The 18439-nt window shown below is 39.1% G+C and overlaps 1 protein-coding gene across 6 annotated transcripts in view; it reads left to right on the top strand.

Moving 5' to 3' along the window:
• The window catches only part of gbf1 (golgi brefeldin A resistant guanine nucleotide exchange factor 1), a 218369-nt gene that overhangs the window by 115226 nt on the left and 84704 nt on the right, over positions 1-18439 (top strand). For all 6 annotated transcript variants that reach the window (XM_030442547.1, XM_030442546.1, XM_030442553.1 and 3 more), the window contains exons 4-7: positions 732-863; positions 13649-13767; positions 14498-14606; positions 17970-18030. In XM_030442547.1, the coding sequence (XP_030298407.1) occupies positions 732-863; positions 13649-13767; positions 14498-14606; positions 17970-18030 (421 nt within the window). The remainder of the gene's footprint in view (positions 1-731; positions 864-13648; positions 13768-14497; positions 14607-17969; positions 18031-18439) is intronic.

The raw sequence follows: 18439 nt of genomic DNA, 5'->3' as shown, positions 1-18439 counted from the left end.
TGTGCACAAGCCTCCCGTTTACAACTCGCAACACAAGCGCCACCCGCTTATCGCATCTCACGCAAGCGCAGAACCTACACGCTACTGTGGAGCTGGCAGCATGTCGAAGCGGTGTGTTCAACACCACTTTTCTGCCGAACGGGTCAGAAGAGAGGCAACAGAGTGGTCGGATAAGGCAGTTGGACGTCTGGGCGGTGTGTGGGGACACAAGGAAAACACACAAGCATGCAAATGGAAATGATCGAGGCCGGCAAAATTATTGAGCCCATTTTTATTCATCCTTCGATTAATTGATTTATTGATTATTGTGACAGGCCTATAGACAGTAGAGATATTTGCTTGTACAAAGAGCAAAAGACATGTTGACATGTTTCAGCAAGCCTCTGTTCCATTAACTTCCATAATGCTATTCAATCTCTCATGGAGCCACTCATGGTCTCTCCTGTCTAGATGTTTTGATGACTTTTTATTACATTTTAAACACTTGTTTTATGTTTCCTTGAATTGTACTCATGATCTGGTCAAAAGTGTCTACTACTGTAGAGGAACTTAAATGTTCCTTCAGCTTATATGTTTCCATTGTGGTCTAAATACCTGGGAAGATGAGGAATATCATCTGCTGTTTTATGTCATTTTTGCTTGTGACTGTATACGATGTAACTGATTCCTTGACCCTCTGGTGTGTGTGTGTGTGTGTGTGTGTGTGTGTGTGTGTGTGTGTCCTCCCTCAGAGCTGTCCGATGTTGAACCCAACATTTTTCTGAGGCCCTTTCTGGAAGTGGTCCGTTCTGAAGACACCACTGGACCAATCACAGGCCTCGCTCTTACCTCTGTCAACAAGTTCCTTTCCTATGGTCTCATAGGTAAGACATCTTGACGTTCTCTATATGTTGGATTTTTTTGTTCCTCTTTTTTTTTTCCACATCTGTCTTTTTAAAGTAACTGGATTTTTAGAATGTCTGTATTTTTCCAGTGTCACAGGTTTTCAGTTTCAATGTTCTGTCACTGTTTTGGTGTGCTGAGGAGGTGTCTGAGGGGAGGGGCAAGGAGAGTGCAATTTGCATATCAGCATACTGGTATGTGGACCCCCAGGTCTGCTCCGACCCCTGCAAAGGCAGCGTGCACAACTCAGGTGGCGTCATGCTACATTTGCATATCTAATAAGCACCGTGCAGCGCTGCGCTCCTCCCCATGTAACTTCTCTGTCCCACTCAGGGAGAGGAGCAAAGGAGGAGCACACAGTGATACAAAAAAAAAAAAAGAACGGTTCCCAGCTGCGACTCGGATCCCATTGTTCATGTTAACGAGCTGTTCAATAGAATCGGTTCGTTCGTGAACGTCACAACACTACATGCAACAGACTTAACATACCTGTGGTGTAGAAGCTTTTTTTGCTTATGTCAGAACTATGTCAGTTCCATGATCGCAAAAGTCAGTTGGAGGAGTTGTCCTCCTTAGTATGCAGATATTCAAATCACACCCTTCTAGCCACTCCCATCAGATCCCTCCTTTCCACGCCAGAATGATAACAGAACGTTGAAAAATTTGCTTATATTGTATTAGGGCTGTCAGTTTAACACGTTAATTTGATTAATTCATTACACTGCAAATTAACGCGTTATAAAAATTAACGCAATTAATTCTGAGATTCTGAGTGGCAATTCAATGCGCGAGCATTTTAAATTTGGCCCATTGAATGATCCGTAGGCTACTTGGCAGTGGCACGTTACGGTAGCACCGAGGAACTTGTTACTCGCTAGTCAAAGCAGGTTGACAACAGACATCCTGGACGCGTCTCAGGGGAGTGAGGCGAGCACATCGTTGCTAGGGCCTTTGAACGGCAAGTTTATTTATAAAAAGAACGAAGACGGGACTATCAACAAGAACGCGGTGATTTGTAGCTTTTGTAAAAAAGAATTTGCCTATCATTGAAGCTGCTCCAGCTGTGACTTAGCATTTTAAACGCTAAACACGTCGGGATTGAGAGTCTGCTTAAGTGCCTATTTGAGACTCAGCCTTATTTTATTTCTGAATTTTATTTATATAAGTGTATTTGTATTGCATTTTTGAATAATGCACCTGGCCTAATTGGTTTGCTTACTTCACCATTTTCTTTTAAATGTCATTTATGAAACACACTAAACCAATAAAAATGTGGATTTCAGATCTTCTCTTCTTAGTGTATTCAATTGATTAGTCCTGCAATACAATTTTGTAATGTACTAGAATTCGAATTCTTTATTTGGGTACTTTTAGCAGATATGAGATTAAAATGCGATTAATTAGATTAATGAATTACAAATCCTGTAATTAATTAGATAATTTTTTTAATCGCCTGACAGCCCTATATTATATATACATTGTGAAAAATCCTGTTACTGTAAAAGGGACAAAACAGAAGATTGTCTTTGAAAAACAAAACAAACCCCCCAAAAAGATGTGTGTGTTTTATTTTTCAGTGTAATTTTTTAGTGCTAAATATTTGTTTTTCAGTGCCAATACAACTTTTCCAGATACAAATATTTCAATGCTAAAGTTTCCTTTGTTAGTTCACGTTTAGTTTTCAATGCCAAGCTAGATTTTTTTGCCAAAATGTACCATTCTGTCTCCATAGGCTCTACGCTAACACTAATTTCCCTTGGAGATTTTCACCTCATTAGGTGCTTTTGGTAGCCATCCTCAAGCTTCTCATCGTCCTCTGGCTGAATTCTTTAACCACTCCTCTTGACAGAATCGGTGAAGTTCAACTAAATTTGTTGTCTTCCTGGTACAGACTTGTTTCTTTAGCACAGTCCACATATTCTCTACAGGGTTCAAGTCAGGACTTTGTGAAGCCTCCAGATTCCAAAACCTCAATTCTAACTTGATCAGCTGTTCCTTTACCACTTTTGATGAGTGTTTGGGATCATTGTCCTGTTGGAACACCCAAATGCACCCAAGAGCCAATCTTCTGCTGATGATTTTAGGTTTTCTGAAGAGAATTTGGAGATCTTGCGGATGCCACTTGACAAACACCACCCACCCAATGACCGTTACAGGTCAGGTAAATCCCCTCATAACAATTGCTGTCCCTGATGGCCTGATCTGGGTCTTTCCTGTGGTGTCTGGCACCAGGGTGTTGGCGATGGATCTTTTGGGTCTGTGGATCAGACTTGTTCCAGATGTTCAATCTGATTAAAATTTTTTGAATTTGGAGATAAGTCTTGTCAGACTTGTTCCAGATGTTCAATCTGATTACGATTTTTTGAATTTGGAGATAAGTATGACACCTTAAGGTTTCGTGGGCTGTTCCTGAGCTGTCTTGCAGAGTAGCAGGGCTCATTACATTTACATTCACATTTACATTTACTGAATTTAGTAGATGCTTTTGGCCAAAGCGACTTAAAGTAATTCATTCATACATTCAGACAATGATGGTGCTGGCTGCCATGCAAGGTGCCGACCGGCACCTCAGGAGCAGTTTAGGGTTCAGTATCTTACCCAAGGACACATCTAAATACACACTAGGAGAATTGAACCAGCGACCTCCGGATAACAACACACGGTTTTCCACACACACACTAATCAAACTTAGGTAGGGATATCGGTATATGAGTGCATATTTTGCACAGCAGTATATATGTTGCTTCAGTGCTTTTACTTATTGAGAGTCATGTGTCAAACTCAAAACTCTCACATATATAATGAAAGCTGTTATTGAGCAAATATATTTGTTTGGGGTAGGGTTTTAGCGATGGCTGTGAGACAGCGTGATGGAGGATGACATTATTGTTTTTGAATTTGAAGCAGCGTGTCCCCTCAGTGTTGTCCTAATGCAGCAGTTGCGTATTAGCTTACCACTGCCGCCCTGTTTCCCATTAGTGCTCTGACATGAATCTCACCCTGCAGAGGAAACTATGAGCTGTTACCATGATATACATACAGTACCTGTGCCAGGTCTAAAAGCATCCAAGTCTCTGTACCACATGTCCGTGACTTAGCTTTGTTCAGCCTCATATGCATAACTTGGCCAACTACCCAACAAAGCTAAGCTAAGAAAAATGTGTATCACAATGGCATGACTGAGAAACACTGGCCCGCGGCAAAAGAAACACTGCTGCATCAATTTAACAACAATTTGTAGTGTCTTGGATTCTCCTAACGGAGCTGATTTAATAAGAAAATTATAAACGGGACATGGAGATGTAATATTAGTACACTGAGCAGCAACTTACATCTTTTTCCCATAGAGCATCTCTGAGACCAATTTAAATGTTGTGTCTATGTCCGTGACCCCCTCCAAAATGTTACCTACTTCAGATATAAACAGTCAAGTGAAACACTAAAGTATCCCAATATTTTCACTAGTTTTGTGTTGTGTCAACACATGGGGAGACTAATGTCTCTATAGTGGTTATTGGAAATAACTATTGTCTAGGTCTTGAGAAGCAGTGTCATTTATTGATTGATATGCTTAACCTATAACATTTATTGCCTGATTGACAGCTTATTGCTAACTTTTTTCTTGCCTCTGCTCACGATTTTCCTGTCAAACATTATTGTGATTTACAACATTATTAGTAATCATCAAAACATTCCAAAAAAACTAAAATTGCACTAGAACTTTAACTGTACTTTAACCACTTTAACCTTACATTTTGTTAGGAAACAAAAAATTGTATTTGTAATGAAACAAGAAAGGGTAGTAACTTAATTTGCCTGTTGTTTTCTGGTTTGGAATCTGTAGTATTTACACATATCGACATTAACTTGTTTTTGGTGGGGGCACAATGTGCAAAGTATGTCATATCTCTGCAATAAAAACGTATATTGTGCCATCCCAAATATTGATGTCTTCAGCTGTTATTTAGATTCGTCCCCTTTTTCCCTTTTATCCAGGTATTTAATTCAGATACAGATTACATGTTGATACTAGGCGATACTAGACTGTTCAAATATACAGTATAGTATCATGTATCACTGGGCGTAACATACTAGAGTGCCACCAATCTGCCTTGGGAAATCAGCTCAGAAAGAGTTTTTCATTTGAAATCTATGTTTTGGCCATTGCTGTAGCTGATTGTCAGGTCAATCCATGAATGTTAGGAATGGTCTCTTTTCATCTCATCATCGATACAGAAGCTGAATGCATACAGTCAGGACTGCATGTCCTCATTAGCCTCATCATTGAAATATGGCCTAGTCTGCCAGATATTTTGTGAAGTGTGAAATGAGCATGCATCACCAGATGTTAGTCTAAATAGCAGGGATTGAGTCAGTGTTACATTGCTGTCAAAACAGCTGCAGTCATTGCTGAACTAAATAAGTGCCAGGTTTACAGGAACATTGCACACTGTAAAGAAGCTGCTTACAGGATTGGCCTTATATTTCTGGCTCTTTTAAGTAGTTTGTAGTTTCCCTTTTCTTTATGTTTAACCGCCATCGAGTCCGGTTCTGGTTAAAAGGCATTTCTTTCTCGCCACTGTCGCGGAGTGCTAGTTCATGGGAGAAATGTTGGGTAAAAAAAGGTATCAAGGAGTACGGTCAAGACCTGCTCAATCTGGAAGGTGTCATGAGATGAATTTTGTTGTGAATTGGCACTTTATAAACAGAGATTGGCTGACTGACTGACTGATTGAGCAACCCTAGGTGAAAGGATTTCATGTCACAATCGAAACTCAATTAGATTCTTCGAAACAAAATGTGTGGGCTTCGAGATCTGGTTCCAAATTAGGACCAGTTCCAAAATTCTGATTCCAAAATTTTGATTGAGCTCATCTGTTCCTTAATACATTTCACTGTGCTAGTTTCAAATAAACAGCTCACTGCAAACACCTACTGTGTTATCCACTAGGACCTGGCTATCTGTTTGTGCCTCATGCAGGTTAAATTCATGCATTTCTTCCCATCTTCTTATGCATGTCTTAGTTAATTGCCTTGTAGCAAGGACAGGATTGGACTCAGGTTCTGTTAAAGTAAAGTAACATTAGCCTCAATAAATATTCAAGAAAAAGAGGAAAGACCATCATTGATATGGTTATAACTCAGTGTTTCTGCAGGTAGCATTTATCTCGGGCAGATGGAGTTTCACACAACTCTGCTGTGAAGTGTGCAGGATGGGGTTGTATGAACGGGGGCATTTTCTTTCTCTTTTGTTCTGGTTAACACAACACATGCTCTTTCGGTAACTGTAATCCGCATCTATCCACTTTATGGCTGACTAAAGTAACTCAACTATCCCTGAATGCATGGGCTCTCACTCTCTACTCGCCATGACGATGAGGACAACCTGGACAACTTTATTAACCCTGCTGCCTCTCAGTTTGACTTTTGACATTCCAACAGCCCAAATACTCCAGCAGCTCATTAACACACTTTACTTATTGATGCTAACATGTTTTTTCCATCAGTGTGGCAATGAGCATGCAATATTGAAACGTTGAAACTCTGAAGAATGTGACAGAAGCCCAGAAGATCAAAGAAAGTTTTTCTCATGAAAGCGTGGAGTGATTTGTGTATAAGATTTTCATCTTCAAGGAGAGTTGCACTGAACCAAGCAGTAATTTTAAAGCATCTGTATAACCAAAAATATTGCAGAACTTTCTGACAAGCTTACAACACGTGATACTAATTCAATAATTCCCCTTCTTAATCTCCAGTGCCCATTTTTAGTTTCTGTTTTTATTTGAGGTGCCCTCAGTAATTTGATTATATAAGAATATTGAAAGGTGAGTGTAAGTGCAACATCCTGTCCTGATTTTCAGTGACAATTTGTCTAGGTAGTATCCTTTAATTATAGAATAGATGAAAAAATGTGCATTTAATATTTCCTGAATCAAAGTTTGACATGCAGCATTACAGCAGCAACGTCATATAATTCATGAAAGAGAGGAGATTGGTATTATTATACTCTGTACAATGACTATGCCCCATAATTTACTGTGGTTATATGGTTATGTCGTTTTTTATTTGCTTTGAGTTCTCGTAATAGTTTCTCAAACCAAACCTTGGAAATCATGACATAATATTCCATAATGATAACCCTAATTATATTGACATATTAACATTAATTCCATATCTCATCTCTCTCCAAGGGTTGTCTGAACATTTCAAGGTTTCCTCTACATGTAATTGATTGTGGTGCACCGCCACGGCAAAATAAAAGCCACCACACCTTCAGAATATATATATTTTTTTTTAAACCTTGTTTTTATGTTGTTTTATGTTTATATTAATGTAAATTATTGTATGAAATGTGATTTTGGCACAAAACATGGTGTTTTTCATGAAATGTGACGCTACGCTGCAAATAGCCTACCCTTATTTTGAAAAACCAACACCGGAGTCACCACCTGCCTGTCTAGCTGCTGCGCGCGAAAGACAAGAGAGCAGAGACAACAGTCCGACATGGAGGGAGAGAAAAGGGTGAAAGAAAGGTACCTAAGCTAGGTTATGTATTTTTATAGGCCTATATATACAGTTTTGTTCAAACCAGTGAAAACGACCCTAATGTATAGATGGATTAGGCTACATAAAAAATCCTGATAAATGTGTTACTGATTGGTTGATACAGGATACGCATTATTTCTATCATTTTTTCAGAGAGATTTTTATTTTATTTTTGTACCATTGACACTTGTTAAAGAGAGATTACTTTAGGCCTAATAAAGCATGTCGAGTCTTTGGTTATACAGTAGAGAGATATTATTTTGTTGTAGATTAATTTTTAACTGTAAAACTTAATTTTCTATTGATAGAGGAAACCTGTTACGTTTCAGATACACGTTTTGAACAGCACGACATAACGTTAGCTTAGGTAATGCCCAGGTAATTTTCTGCCATGACTCTTTTCTGGTTACATTTTCAGATGAGTATATTAAACTATTTTCAAAAGGAGAGAGAGGTTCCAGAGGAAGAGAGTCAGGTAACCTTACATAAAGGAGAGGCTCAATGTTCTTGACTTATTGTCCTGATGTTATTCCCTCAAGTCAATAGAAATGATAATGATGTGTACCATTATAAGTGTAATATTTAAATATTCCTAACATTACCTGCGTGGTATTGGTGATGTGAACGAATTTAACACTTCCCAATATTATATTAGATAAGAGCACAGGCAGAAGTAGTGCAGGAGGTGAGTGGAGGAGAGAAAAGAGGAGAGGCAGAGAAGGAGGTTGAGGTATTCAGTATAGACTAGTGTAGTTATTTAACTTATATCTTTAATTTGTTGTTGTTGTGTTTGTTGTTTTGGCCTAGTGATACTGCAAGATCCTATTTGCAATTATTATTTTCAAGCCATGTACTGGAAACCCTATAGTAAATAATGTATTTAGAAAAACATTCAGTTTGAAATAGTCATAATTTCACATTTCAAAATTCATGTTGCCGTCGTCGTCGTCACCACCCCTCTTCCACTCGGGCAGACCTCCCCCACGGTTTAAAAAAATCCTGGAGGAAACCCTGCATTTACAGATCAATTATCAGAACATGCCAAATACTTTCTTTTAAAGCTTCAATATCAACTGCAGTTAGGATACATAAAACTGACATCGCCTTCAGGACAGCTGGGTAGATGTGAGTAAGGTACTGTTAATACTGTTCTTGTCAAATACTGCCATCTTCTGACAAGGCAGAGACACAAAAATCTGAGTCTTTGAACACTTCTTGAGGTTCTTCGTGACCTCTCTCTTCTGAACTCATGTTCAGAATGTTATGCCTTGTAAGCTTATAACATTTATGCATTGTAAGTTTCCAGCAAAGGATGCAGTGTTTAGACGTTTGCACACATTACACTATCATCCCTCTCAGGCAGTTGTGTTCGTCTTTATCCTGGGTGTTGAATTGAATAAGGCCCGTCTGTCATTTGTTCCTTTGAACATTCCCCCCTTGTTCTGCTATCATGGCCTGTGGAACATTGTCTTTTCTATTTTTTGCTTGTCTTTGGCCCGAGAGATGGGGAAAGATAATTGTCTCCTACACACACCCACTCATTTTACTCACACATTTCATTTAGAGTGAGCTTATTCCTTTCAATCCATGAGGTCTGAGGTCTACTCTAGTGGAGAGAGCAGTAAACTAAGCCTCGGTACTGACAGATATCCATATCCCTGCTCTATTCTCTCCCATTCCTCCTCTGACGCCCCTCTGTTTCTCCTTCCCAGCAGAGTCAGCAAAGTCCCTCTCTGCACTGTGAGCAGCCACATAGTCACCAGCCCACATAGGGCTCACAGTGAGGCTCAGCTGAGGCTTTAACTGCAGCCACTGCAAGAAGAGATGAGCTTAGAGCACAGCTGTAGCCTGCCTATGATTTTAGGGTTGAATAAATTGTTATTCTTTATTCTAATTGTTGTTATATTTGGGTAAACAAGTGCATAATTGGTTTGAGCAGCAACATTAAATGTAGTTCAACAAAGAAAACATCACCCGCCTTAAAACCATCCACAGTAAATGTAAGGAAAAGGGACATTAAGTCCCAGAAAGAAAAGATTTGCACCCAAGTGGTTAACAAATACAACAAAAATGCCACCAAATGCCATAAGTAGCTTGTATTTTCTAATAATGGAATTATAAAACTTGAGAAGCATTTTGGTGTAACACTGTAGAATATGTTCTGTACTGCAGAACATATTCTACAGTACAGTAAATACTGCGCTGGGCTTTATTTTTAAAGGACATGTAATGCAATTAACAGGAAAAACAGTTTGACCTGTAAGAGGCTCCTTGCACACAGTATAGAACAGCACTGAGTAGAGTCCAATCCTCCACCAAGGCCCAAAAGTCCCCTTTGATTCAGTGAAGCCTAATCCAGTATAGATGAGATGTATTAAAAACTGACACCTCCAGGTTTTTCTTTAATATTTTTTTCATTAGAATCCATGCATTATTCCCTGAGATATTACTGAACATTTTGAAAAACATCCCATCTCGCCTGTTTAAGAAAGTTGAGAAAAATTCCCGCATCATCACAAAAAATTAATGTTATCTGTTCTGGGCCGAGACTGATCCTGAACTCCTCAACCAACAACAAACTTAACTTCCTCAGCAGAGATAAAAATGAAAGTAATGAAGACAAAGTGGGAAAATGATATTATCAAAAGATAAAAGAAAGAATAAAGATGAGAAAAATTCAGTCATTAAAATGATAGATCTTCTGTTGATGTACCTTGTAAACTGTGAATTGTTGCTCTTTTCTGTACACGCAACATCTATTGCATGTCTGTCCGTCCTGGAAGAGGGATCCCTCCTCTGTGGCTCTTCCTGAGGTTTCTTCCATTGTTTTTTTTACCCTGTTAAAAGGTTTTTTTTCCCATCAACATGTGAAGTTTTTCCTCACTCGAATCGAGGGTCTAAGGACAAAGGATGTTGTTCACTGTACAGATTGTAAAGCCCACTGAGGCAATGTGATTGTGATTTTGGGCTGTATAAATAAAATTGATTTGAATTGATTTGATAAAGCAACCCAAACCCAATTTTGATTTAAAATTAGAAATATTTGTGAAAGAATGAAGTCTTTGTAATAAGCAGGATAAACCTCCAGAGAAAGTGAGGAAAAAGACAGTAGTTGAGTTGAGTGATAAACCACTCAAAACCAATAAACCTCAATATAATGTTGGATATAGCGTATTCTGTGTTCCTAGCTTAGTGGTTTTGTATTATTAGATTTGTAACAGTGACTATAGGTCTTTTTTTGTTTTCATTAGTTGACAATAAACTGCAGTAGTTATTTATTTTTTGTTTATTTTTCACAGCTTGATTGCAGCCTGTTTTCTGGATTTGTTTTGGTGAACCAGAATTCATATTTGTTGCATCTTTGGAAAGGATCCCAATGGGCCTATCAGTCTATGTTTTCCATGCATTTACTCTTGTTCACATTAGCTGTGTAGCTAACACTGAGAGCAGAGCAGCGTGGCTGAAAGGTAATCGTGTGCTATTCAGAAGATGAACAGGTGAACAAACTCATTTTCTTCTGTGACCATGGAAAACAGCAGTCCCTTTGTTTGGTTTCTAAAGATGTATCGGCCCACATGTTGAGTGCTGCTTCAGAGCTTTTTGTGTCTTGCATGCATAAAAATGAGTCACTCTGCCCTTTCTGCTCACTCTCACTCACGCCACGTCTTTTACTTTTGTGACCAGAGTTCGATGTTACTCTACTGCCTTATGTGCAGCTGGTTCAACCCCCTATTGACTTCGCCCACATCTCCTCAAGCGCGCGCGCGCACACACACACACACACACACACACACACACACACACACACACACACACACACACACACATTGAGCCTCTCCTTTCCTCAGTGTTACTTTAACAATGCCCCCAACCCCTCCTTTGAACACTGCTTGTATGGACTTTGTGCCAAGAGAAGGATTAGTGTTTTATATCACTTCTGACATTCTGCTGGATCCCCCTGTGGCTTCAGTTTCTGTGTCTGGATGTTGGATTTTTTCACCACAACTTGAACGGTTGTTGTCGCCCTCGCCTCTGGAGAGAATTTGGCATTGCTTTGTCTCAACGGCTTCTACCACGAATAAACCAGTTCTCAGCCATTAGGCAACTTCTGACAGATGTACTGTCTGCACTTCTGCGCTGCCAATCATTCAAATGTTTGTCAGGATATATGATATGTACCTTGATATTCTAAAATCCTCTCATAAGCTCCTCATAAATACTAAGTGCGGGCGACAAAATCACATATTTAGATATTTTTGACCAAATAGACCTACATCAATATTGCATCAATACTGCAAGGGTGATTCTTAGTACTTTGACAGAATGTTAACACAGTGAGATTCTTGATTAATAATGAATTAACAATGAATAAGTGGGTAAAGGCAAGTATTAAAAGAGCAGAAGAGGCTGGTAAGTTCAGAAAATTACATCACTTTACTGTAAAGCAGTCTTTAAAACAAGGAAAAGACAACACTTTATCTAATATTTACTATTAATCACAAGCTCGCTCACTTTGAACCCTGAGCTGCCCATGTCTCCACATCATCAGTGTCTTCATGTTGACGAGCTGTATTGTTGTTCTGCTTGGAAAATCCTCATCTGCACCTCTCCTTCTCCGTCTCTCCATCCTTCCCTCCACTCCCCTCTCTTCCCCCTATGCTTATTAGTTAATGAATTGCTGCTCCTAAGGGCGATGGGAAAAGAAAACAGGCTGGCTCCAGGCAGATAGCTGGCCAGCCACTCGGGTTTCAAAAACACTGGCTCCTGTTGCTCTGACAGCCAATTTGTCCCAGCCTGCCTCCAACAAAAGGCTACATCTGGTCATTAGATGCCAGGGTTTGAAGGACAATGTGGATAGACCATACTAGATGTGTCTAGTTTTGTTCATGTGCTGAGCTGTCGAAGCTGTGTGCTTGGTTACTTAGTTAACTAACAATCATTAGAGCCACTTTTAACATAGTATGTTCAACTCAGCCTACAATTTCTTTATGTCCTTGGTCAACTGAGCTGTTGGATCATGTCAGTGATATATGTCCCTCCATGTAGATCATATCCAGTTTCCCACCATTCATTTATTTGTGGCAGCATGCCACAATATCAACATTAAATGCCATATATTTTCTATTTTTGGAGCTGCATGTCCAGCTCTTGCTCTCTCAGCCTCTCCCTCTCAAACAGTCTATGTGCTTACGGCACATAGACTTAACTTTGGCGAGCTACCTGTTCAGGTATATTAAAACAAACCAAAAAAAAGGCTTACGATACCCTAGATCAGTGGTTCCCAACCTGGGATCCGGGCCCCCCCTAGGGGGGTGCCAGAGATCGCAACTTTGTCTGCTCTGAGGTTGTGGGGTTACCAAATTTATATTTGTGCATATTAAATGTATAAAATCCCAATAACACACCCAACTGGATAATCAAAAATCTGTATAATCCAAATTGAACGTATTTTTGGTCCACATTTAAATTCATTAAGCTATTTATCACCAACACCCCTATGAGGTAGGCAGGTAGGTAGGTAAACTGTGTGTGTGTGTTTGTGTGTGATACACCTGATGACACAAAAAAGGAAGAAATGTATCTATATACATTGTAAAACAAGGAGAATAACAGCAAAAACCTACAGCTGTTTATTTTTGCAAATAAAGTTTGTAATTTATCACTTTATTCTTTCAGTGTATGCGGGTTGGGGTTGGGGGGGCCTGGCTTGTCTTCGACACAGGCAAGTGGGGCTTCAAGGAAAAAAGGTTGGGAACCACTGCCCTAGATTAATGTAAGTATGCTAATGTTGAAGTGAACATGTTGCAAGGTGGAGTGCTTGTAGAAGACCTCAAAATTTACAGTCCACCTTGAACTTCTCAGGTCTCAATTTGGGACTTAATAAGTTGAAAAATTCTAGATCTGCATATTTAGCTCCATTATTTAATAACAATCAGTCATTGATAGAGATTTGACTCCCTTCAATCATAAAAACTAATTTATCAAATGTTCCATATACCTAAAGTATATATCTAAAGTCGGGGCCATTTCACAGCACAAGCTTTCATGTCATGACACTTCAGTGAGAGTAGGTCTGGAACATGCTCGACTTTGAGAGTTTAACTGCCCTCAGTAATACGACATCCTTTCAGTGTTGTCTCCTACTCTAACTATCAGGCAAATCAAGTTTGTATTTTCTGAGCCTTCTGAGAAAAACTGTGTGTCTCTTGTGTGTTTGCAGATGCTAACCATGAAGCAGCGGCGGAGGCCATTGAGAACATGGCAGATGCAGTCACACATGCTAGATTTGTGGGAACAGACCCTGCCAGTGATGAAGTTGTCCTCATGAAAATTCTACAGGTACTGCATGTTTCCTAGTAGCGACTACAGTGGTCTTACACTGACTCCATGGACTCAACAAATGAGACCCATGTGGTCTCAGTCCCTGTATAAGTGAAACCTTCCAATAACTGAGATCATTGAGCATATTTCAATTGATAGGTGTTTCTACGGCCTCAACAATAAACCTTCTTTGAGTGAAGGGTAATGAGAAGGGCAGGATTTGATCTGTATTTTGTTCAGGGATATCTGTACAATGCATTCCTATGGTATTTATCTTATTTTCACTTTATTGAAAAATATTGCTGCAAAATAAGATTAAAATACTATGTTAAAAAAATGAATATATCACCTCATATTACGCACCAGATTAAACTCTGGAGTAAGTTAGTAAGTGGATATTTACTTTGGTGCAGTGATAGTGCAAAGTGTGGTGATACGACCTAGTACCAACATATACCAACTTTCTTTTATCTTAACATCACAATACAGGCATCATCAACTAAATGCACGTGGAGAGTGTTACTGTTGCAAATGTCTTTTTGAGCTTAATTTCACCATTTTCCCGCGACTGTCACAAATATGTCATGGTTTTGATTATCTTCGCTTAATGTTCACAGTAAATCCTAGCATTTGCAGACATAATATTCTAGTATACAAATGATCATTGTCCTCATCTCAATCACTTGATTTATGAACTCGATTGACATGGCTATATATATTAGAATGATCATATTCTGCTGTGTTTTAGGTCCTGAGGACTCTGCTGCTGACACCAGTTGGAGCCCATTTGACCAATGAGTCCGTTTGTGAGATCATGCAGTCTTGCTTCAGGATCTGCTTTGAGATGCGCCTAAGTGGTGAGACGCACAAAACATTACTGATATGATAGTAAGTTCTAGATTAACTCACCGGATGTAGGTTGTGGTAGTAAGCCATTAGCCTATAATACTGGTTACTGTTTTCAAAATGTTATTTTCTCAGAGGCACAACAACAATCTCTGATCTTGCAACCTAAAGGCTGAAAATAGCAAGGTAATTTGACCGTGACCTGGTCACTAGCAGTAAACCTAAACACCCTGGCAACTGTTACCCCTCACTCTTGCAGGGATTTAGCCATTAAATGCCAGAGTTCACCTCTCCACATGTAAGCGAGTTCACCATGACACTGTATTGTAGACAGGGGCACCATCACATCCAATTGCAATTGGTATAGATATATAAAAACAAACCGGAACAAGATTCCAAGTTGTTTGTGTCCATTGCCCCATTTACACTGCCGTTTGCATGCGGGGATCCTGCGCCAATTCTCCGCACCCTCCTCTGTGTGAAAGTTTCAGATGCGGAGAGGGGGGGAATTATGCTCCGGCACTGATCTGCCTCTGGAGGTAGTATCAGGGCCGCATTATTGGTGAGTCGTCCCAGTGTGAACGGATAATCCGGAGGCGCGGAGCAAGGGCATGTAGGTCTGATAACTGCACAGGTCTCTCACTCAACTAAATACAGAGAAATGTCCCACAAAGCAACATTACATGACCAAACAACTTGGCAACTTATATGAGGAAATAAAACGCCACAGCTGTACGTCCTTCCGTCCGTCCTACCGACTCTTCCTCACATTTCTGCCTGAAAAACAGCGCATGTCACCGGCAAAGAACTTTAGCTCACCGAGTGTTTGTGATGACACCACGACCGCCAGCCCTCCCGACCGAGACTTCAGGGAACTTTCCCCCAGAAAAACTCTCCTGCGCCACTTCGGATTGCGAATTCAAATTGAATTTTGGACCTTTCTTTGCGGGGGGCGGGCTTCAAAACGAAAAAGCAGTTTTCTTTTTCTTTGTGTAACAAAATGAGCAGTCTTGAAGAAGAAAATGAAAATGCAATCTGGATGATTTCTTACTAATTTTATTTATGAGTCAAAAATGCAGCTCTGACTTTGAAATGGAAAAGCATTTCTGCTAATGCATTTTAATTTTCAAATTTGACATTTCAAATTGAATTTTGGTACCTATTTGCTGGGCCATCTTTTGAAAATTAAATCTTAAATGTCCTTTTCCTTATCATTTGAATTAAGTTACATAATGAGCGGTCTTGAAGAAAATGAAAATGCAATTTGGACGATTTATTACTCATTTTATTTACGAGTCAAAAAATGCAGCTCTGACTTTGAAATTAAAAAGCATTTCTGCTAATGCATTTTAATTTTCAAATTTGACATTTCAAATTGAATTTTGGTACCTATTTGCTGGGCCATCTTTTGAATATTAAATCTTAAATGTCCTTTTCTTTATAATTTGAATTAAGTTACAAAATGAGCAGTCTTGAAGAAGAAAATGAAAATGCAATTTGGATGATTTATTACTAATTTTATTCATGAGTCAAAAAATGCAGCTACATTCTGAAAATGAAAAAGCATTTCTGTAAATGCATTTTAATTTAAATTATGGTACAACTCTGCTTCCATATCATATTACCCAGTACGCTGATAAATCTTAGGCATGTCACATTTAGTCTTGTTCTTGGTGAAATAGTCAAATTGAGAATGAAAGACAGCACAGAAAATGTACATGATTTTCTCCAAGATTATTAGTCAATTAATTGTTTTAAATTGTATTCAACCTTTATTTAACCAGGTTAGTTCCACTGAGATCACAGATCTCTTTTACAGGGAAGACCTGGCCAAGAATGACGGCAACACAGAGTTACAACAGCAAACATATAAAGTACACTCAAATTATCCGATAAAACATTTGTGCACAGTCAACCAGGACTCAGACGATTATAGGGATGTAAACATAATGACCGGCCACTGCTGTCAATGTTTTTTGTGCCTCTGATTCATGTCTTCATGTCACTCCGCAAGTACTCCATTCATTTGTCACGATGGAACTTCATTCAAAGCAGAGCTCTACCAAAGAGCCTGCAATCGTTGCGGAAGGTTATCTGATGTGTCAGTGTTTCTCCTATATACATTCTGCTGCTGGATTTTCAGCGCTGCTGCAAAAAAAGGACGTGATTTTTGTAGGTTTAATATCGCAGCCGAATGGTGAATTTAAGTTGCACACAGTGAAAGCACTACACCCTAAGTTATCTTGAAATCGATTATTATTGTCATTACTGCTATTTGTATAATTTCTACAAGTCACCGTTTAAGTTGAGTGACTGAAATCCTCATTATCCTATTCAAAGGCTGCAGCAGGCGACTCATGGAACCGGGGTGAAGTTAGTTTTAGGTTGGATATTCTGCAGATATTCACTCGGGTCCCAGAGCCTCACGCTGAACTGCTGGAAACTGATTTAGGGACCGTCATTAAATTACTTAGCATAGAAATATAAATGCAAAATAATTGCATTTTTTTTCGATATCTTCCATGTCATGTGACCCAGTGACTCCAATCCAGCAGCAAATTGTATGAATAAACTGGACAAATGAGACACAGCTCTTTTTATTGTATGTTAGTGCTTGCTCTATTTTATATGAATATTAATATGCAGAAATTATGATTTTTTTTCTCAATAGCTTCCGTGTCATGTGGCCCACTGACTTCTGAAACAGAATCTGTTTTCATAAAAAAAATCTATAATAATAAAGAAAATAATGGTAAAAAAGTTTTCTAATGCTCAAGAGACTGGACATGTGGGGCGAACTATTTCTTTCTTAGCTGAAGCCAACAACGGGACAAAATAAATGTAAAGAGAGACATAGTGGAGCCGTATATTTTCCTGCTTTTTTGTCCTTTGCCAATCACACCTATGATAAGTGTTAAATGATAAAATAAGGTGAATAAAATAAAAAATAAGGGACATTCTGGATCTGTTTCTTCATTCTTCTTTTTTTAATATATTATAGCAGTGTCCGATCGTGTTCCATATTTCAAGTTTAAAAGTTAAGAGAAGTAAATAGGGAGTTTTCTAAGAATAGTCTCGTAAATGAAAACGTGCCAGTGATATAGGTGGTTTGCACCTTAAGCAGACCGTTTCACTTTTGAGTACAACACACAATGATGAGTAAGAAAACTATTGTCCAGTGAAATTTTGAACAGTTGCATATTGTAAGCTTACTATCTGTTCAGACTGTCTGCCAGAGTTGACACTTTCTCAGCTCCTGCTCTGTTAACCCTTCCTTGCTTAGACTGCACTTGAAGTTTGTCTAAATGTCTGGCTTTCTCTAACTCTTATCTCTATGTATCTATGCTTCTTCTGGTTCTCTACTGTGTTCGCAGAGCTCCTCAGGAAATCAGCTGAACATACACTGGTTGACATGGTGCAGCTGCTATTCTCGAGGTAAATGAATGGGACAGTGGTGGATTAAGATGGGTGCCTTGTTAATGTGTACATTCCTGAAGTGGTTAGGGCTCTTGACGCTCAGTTTATCTGTGATTAAGAATATGATGGCTGATTAGGGACCTTTTTCTAAGTGAACCTTCTAATCAAAAGGGTTCTTGCAGTGCCAGCATGAAGGCTGTGTCAAAGTGAAGAGTGGTTTGAAGTCGGACAGAAGCAGAGCAGGCCGGACTACTGCTGCACACCTCCATCACCTCTGGTTTATGCTTTTCTGCACATATATGTCTCTCAGGTCTCATTGTTCTGCTAATAGCTTGTGAATTTCATTTTGTGCTGTGCCCAGGGTCAATGGGTCACTGATTTACTAATACCAAAACATGATTTCTCCTTTGGCATTTAACATAAGAGC

This window comes from Sparus aurata, chromosome 15 (assembly GCF_900880675.1).
Source record: "Sparus aurata chromosome 15, fSpaAur1.1, whole genome shotgun sequence".
Lineage (NCBI taxonomy): Eukaryota > Metazoa > Chordata > Actinopteri > Spariformes > Sparidae > Sparus > Sparus aurata.
Note: the sequence above shows the minus strand (reverse complement) of the source record. Positions and strands in the feature narration are given on the sequence as shown.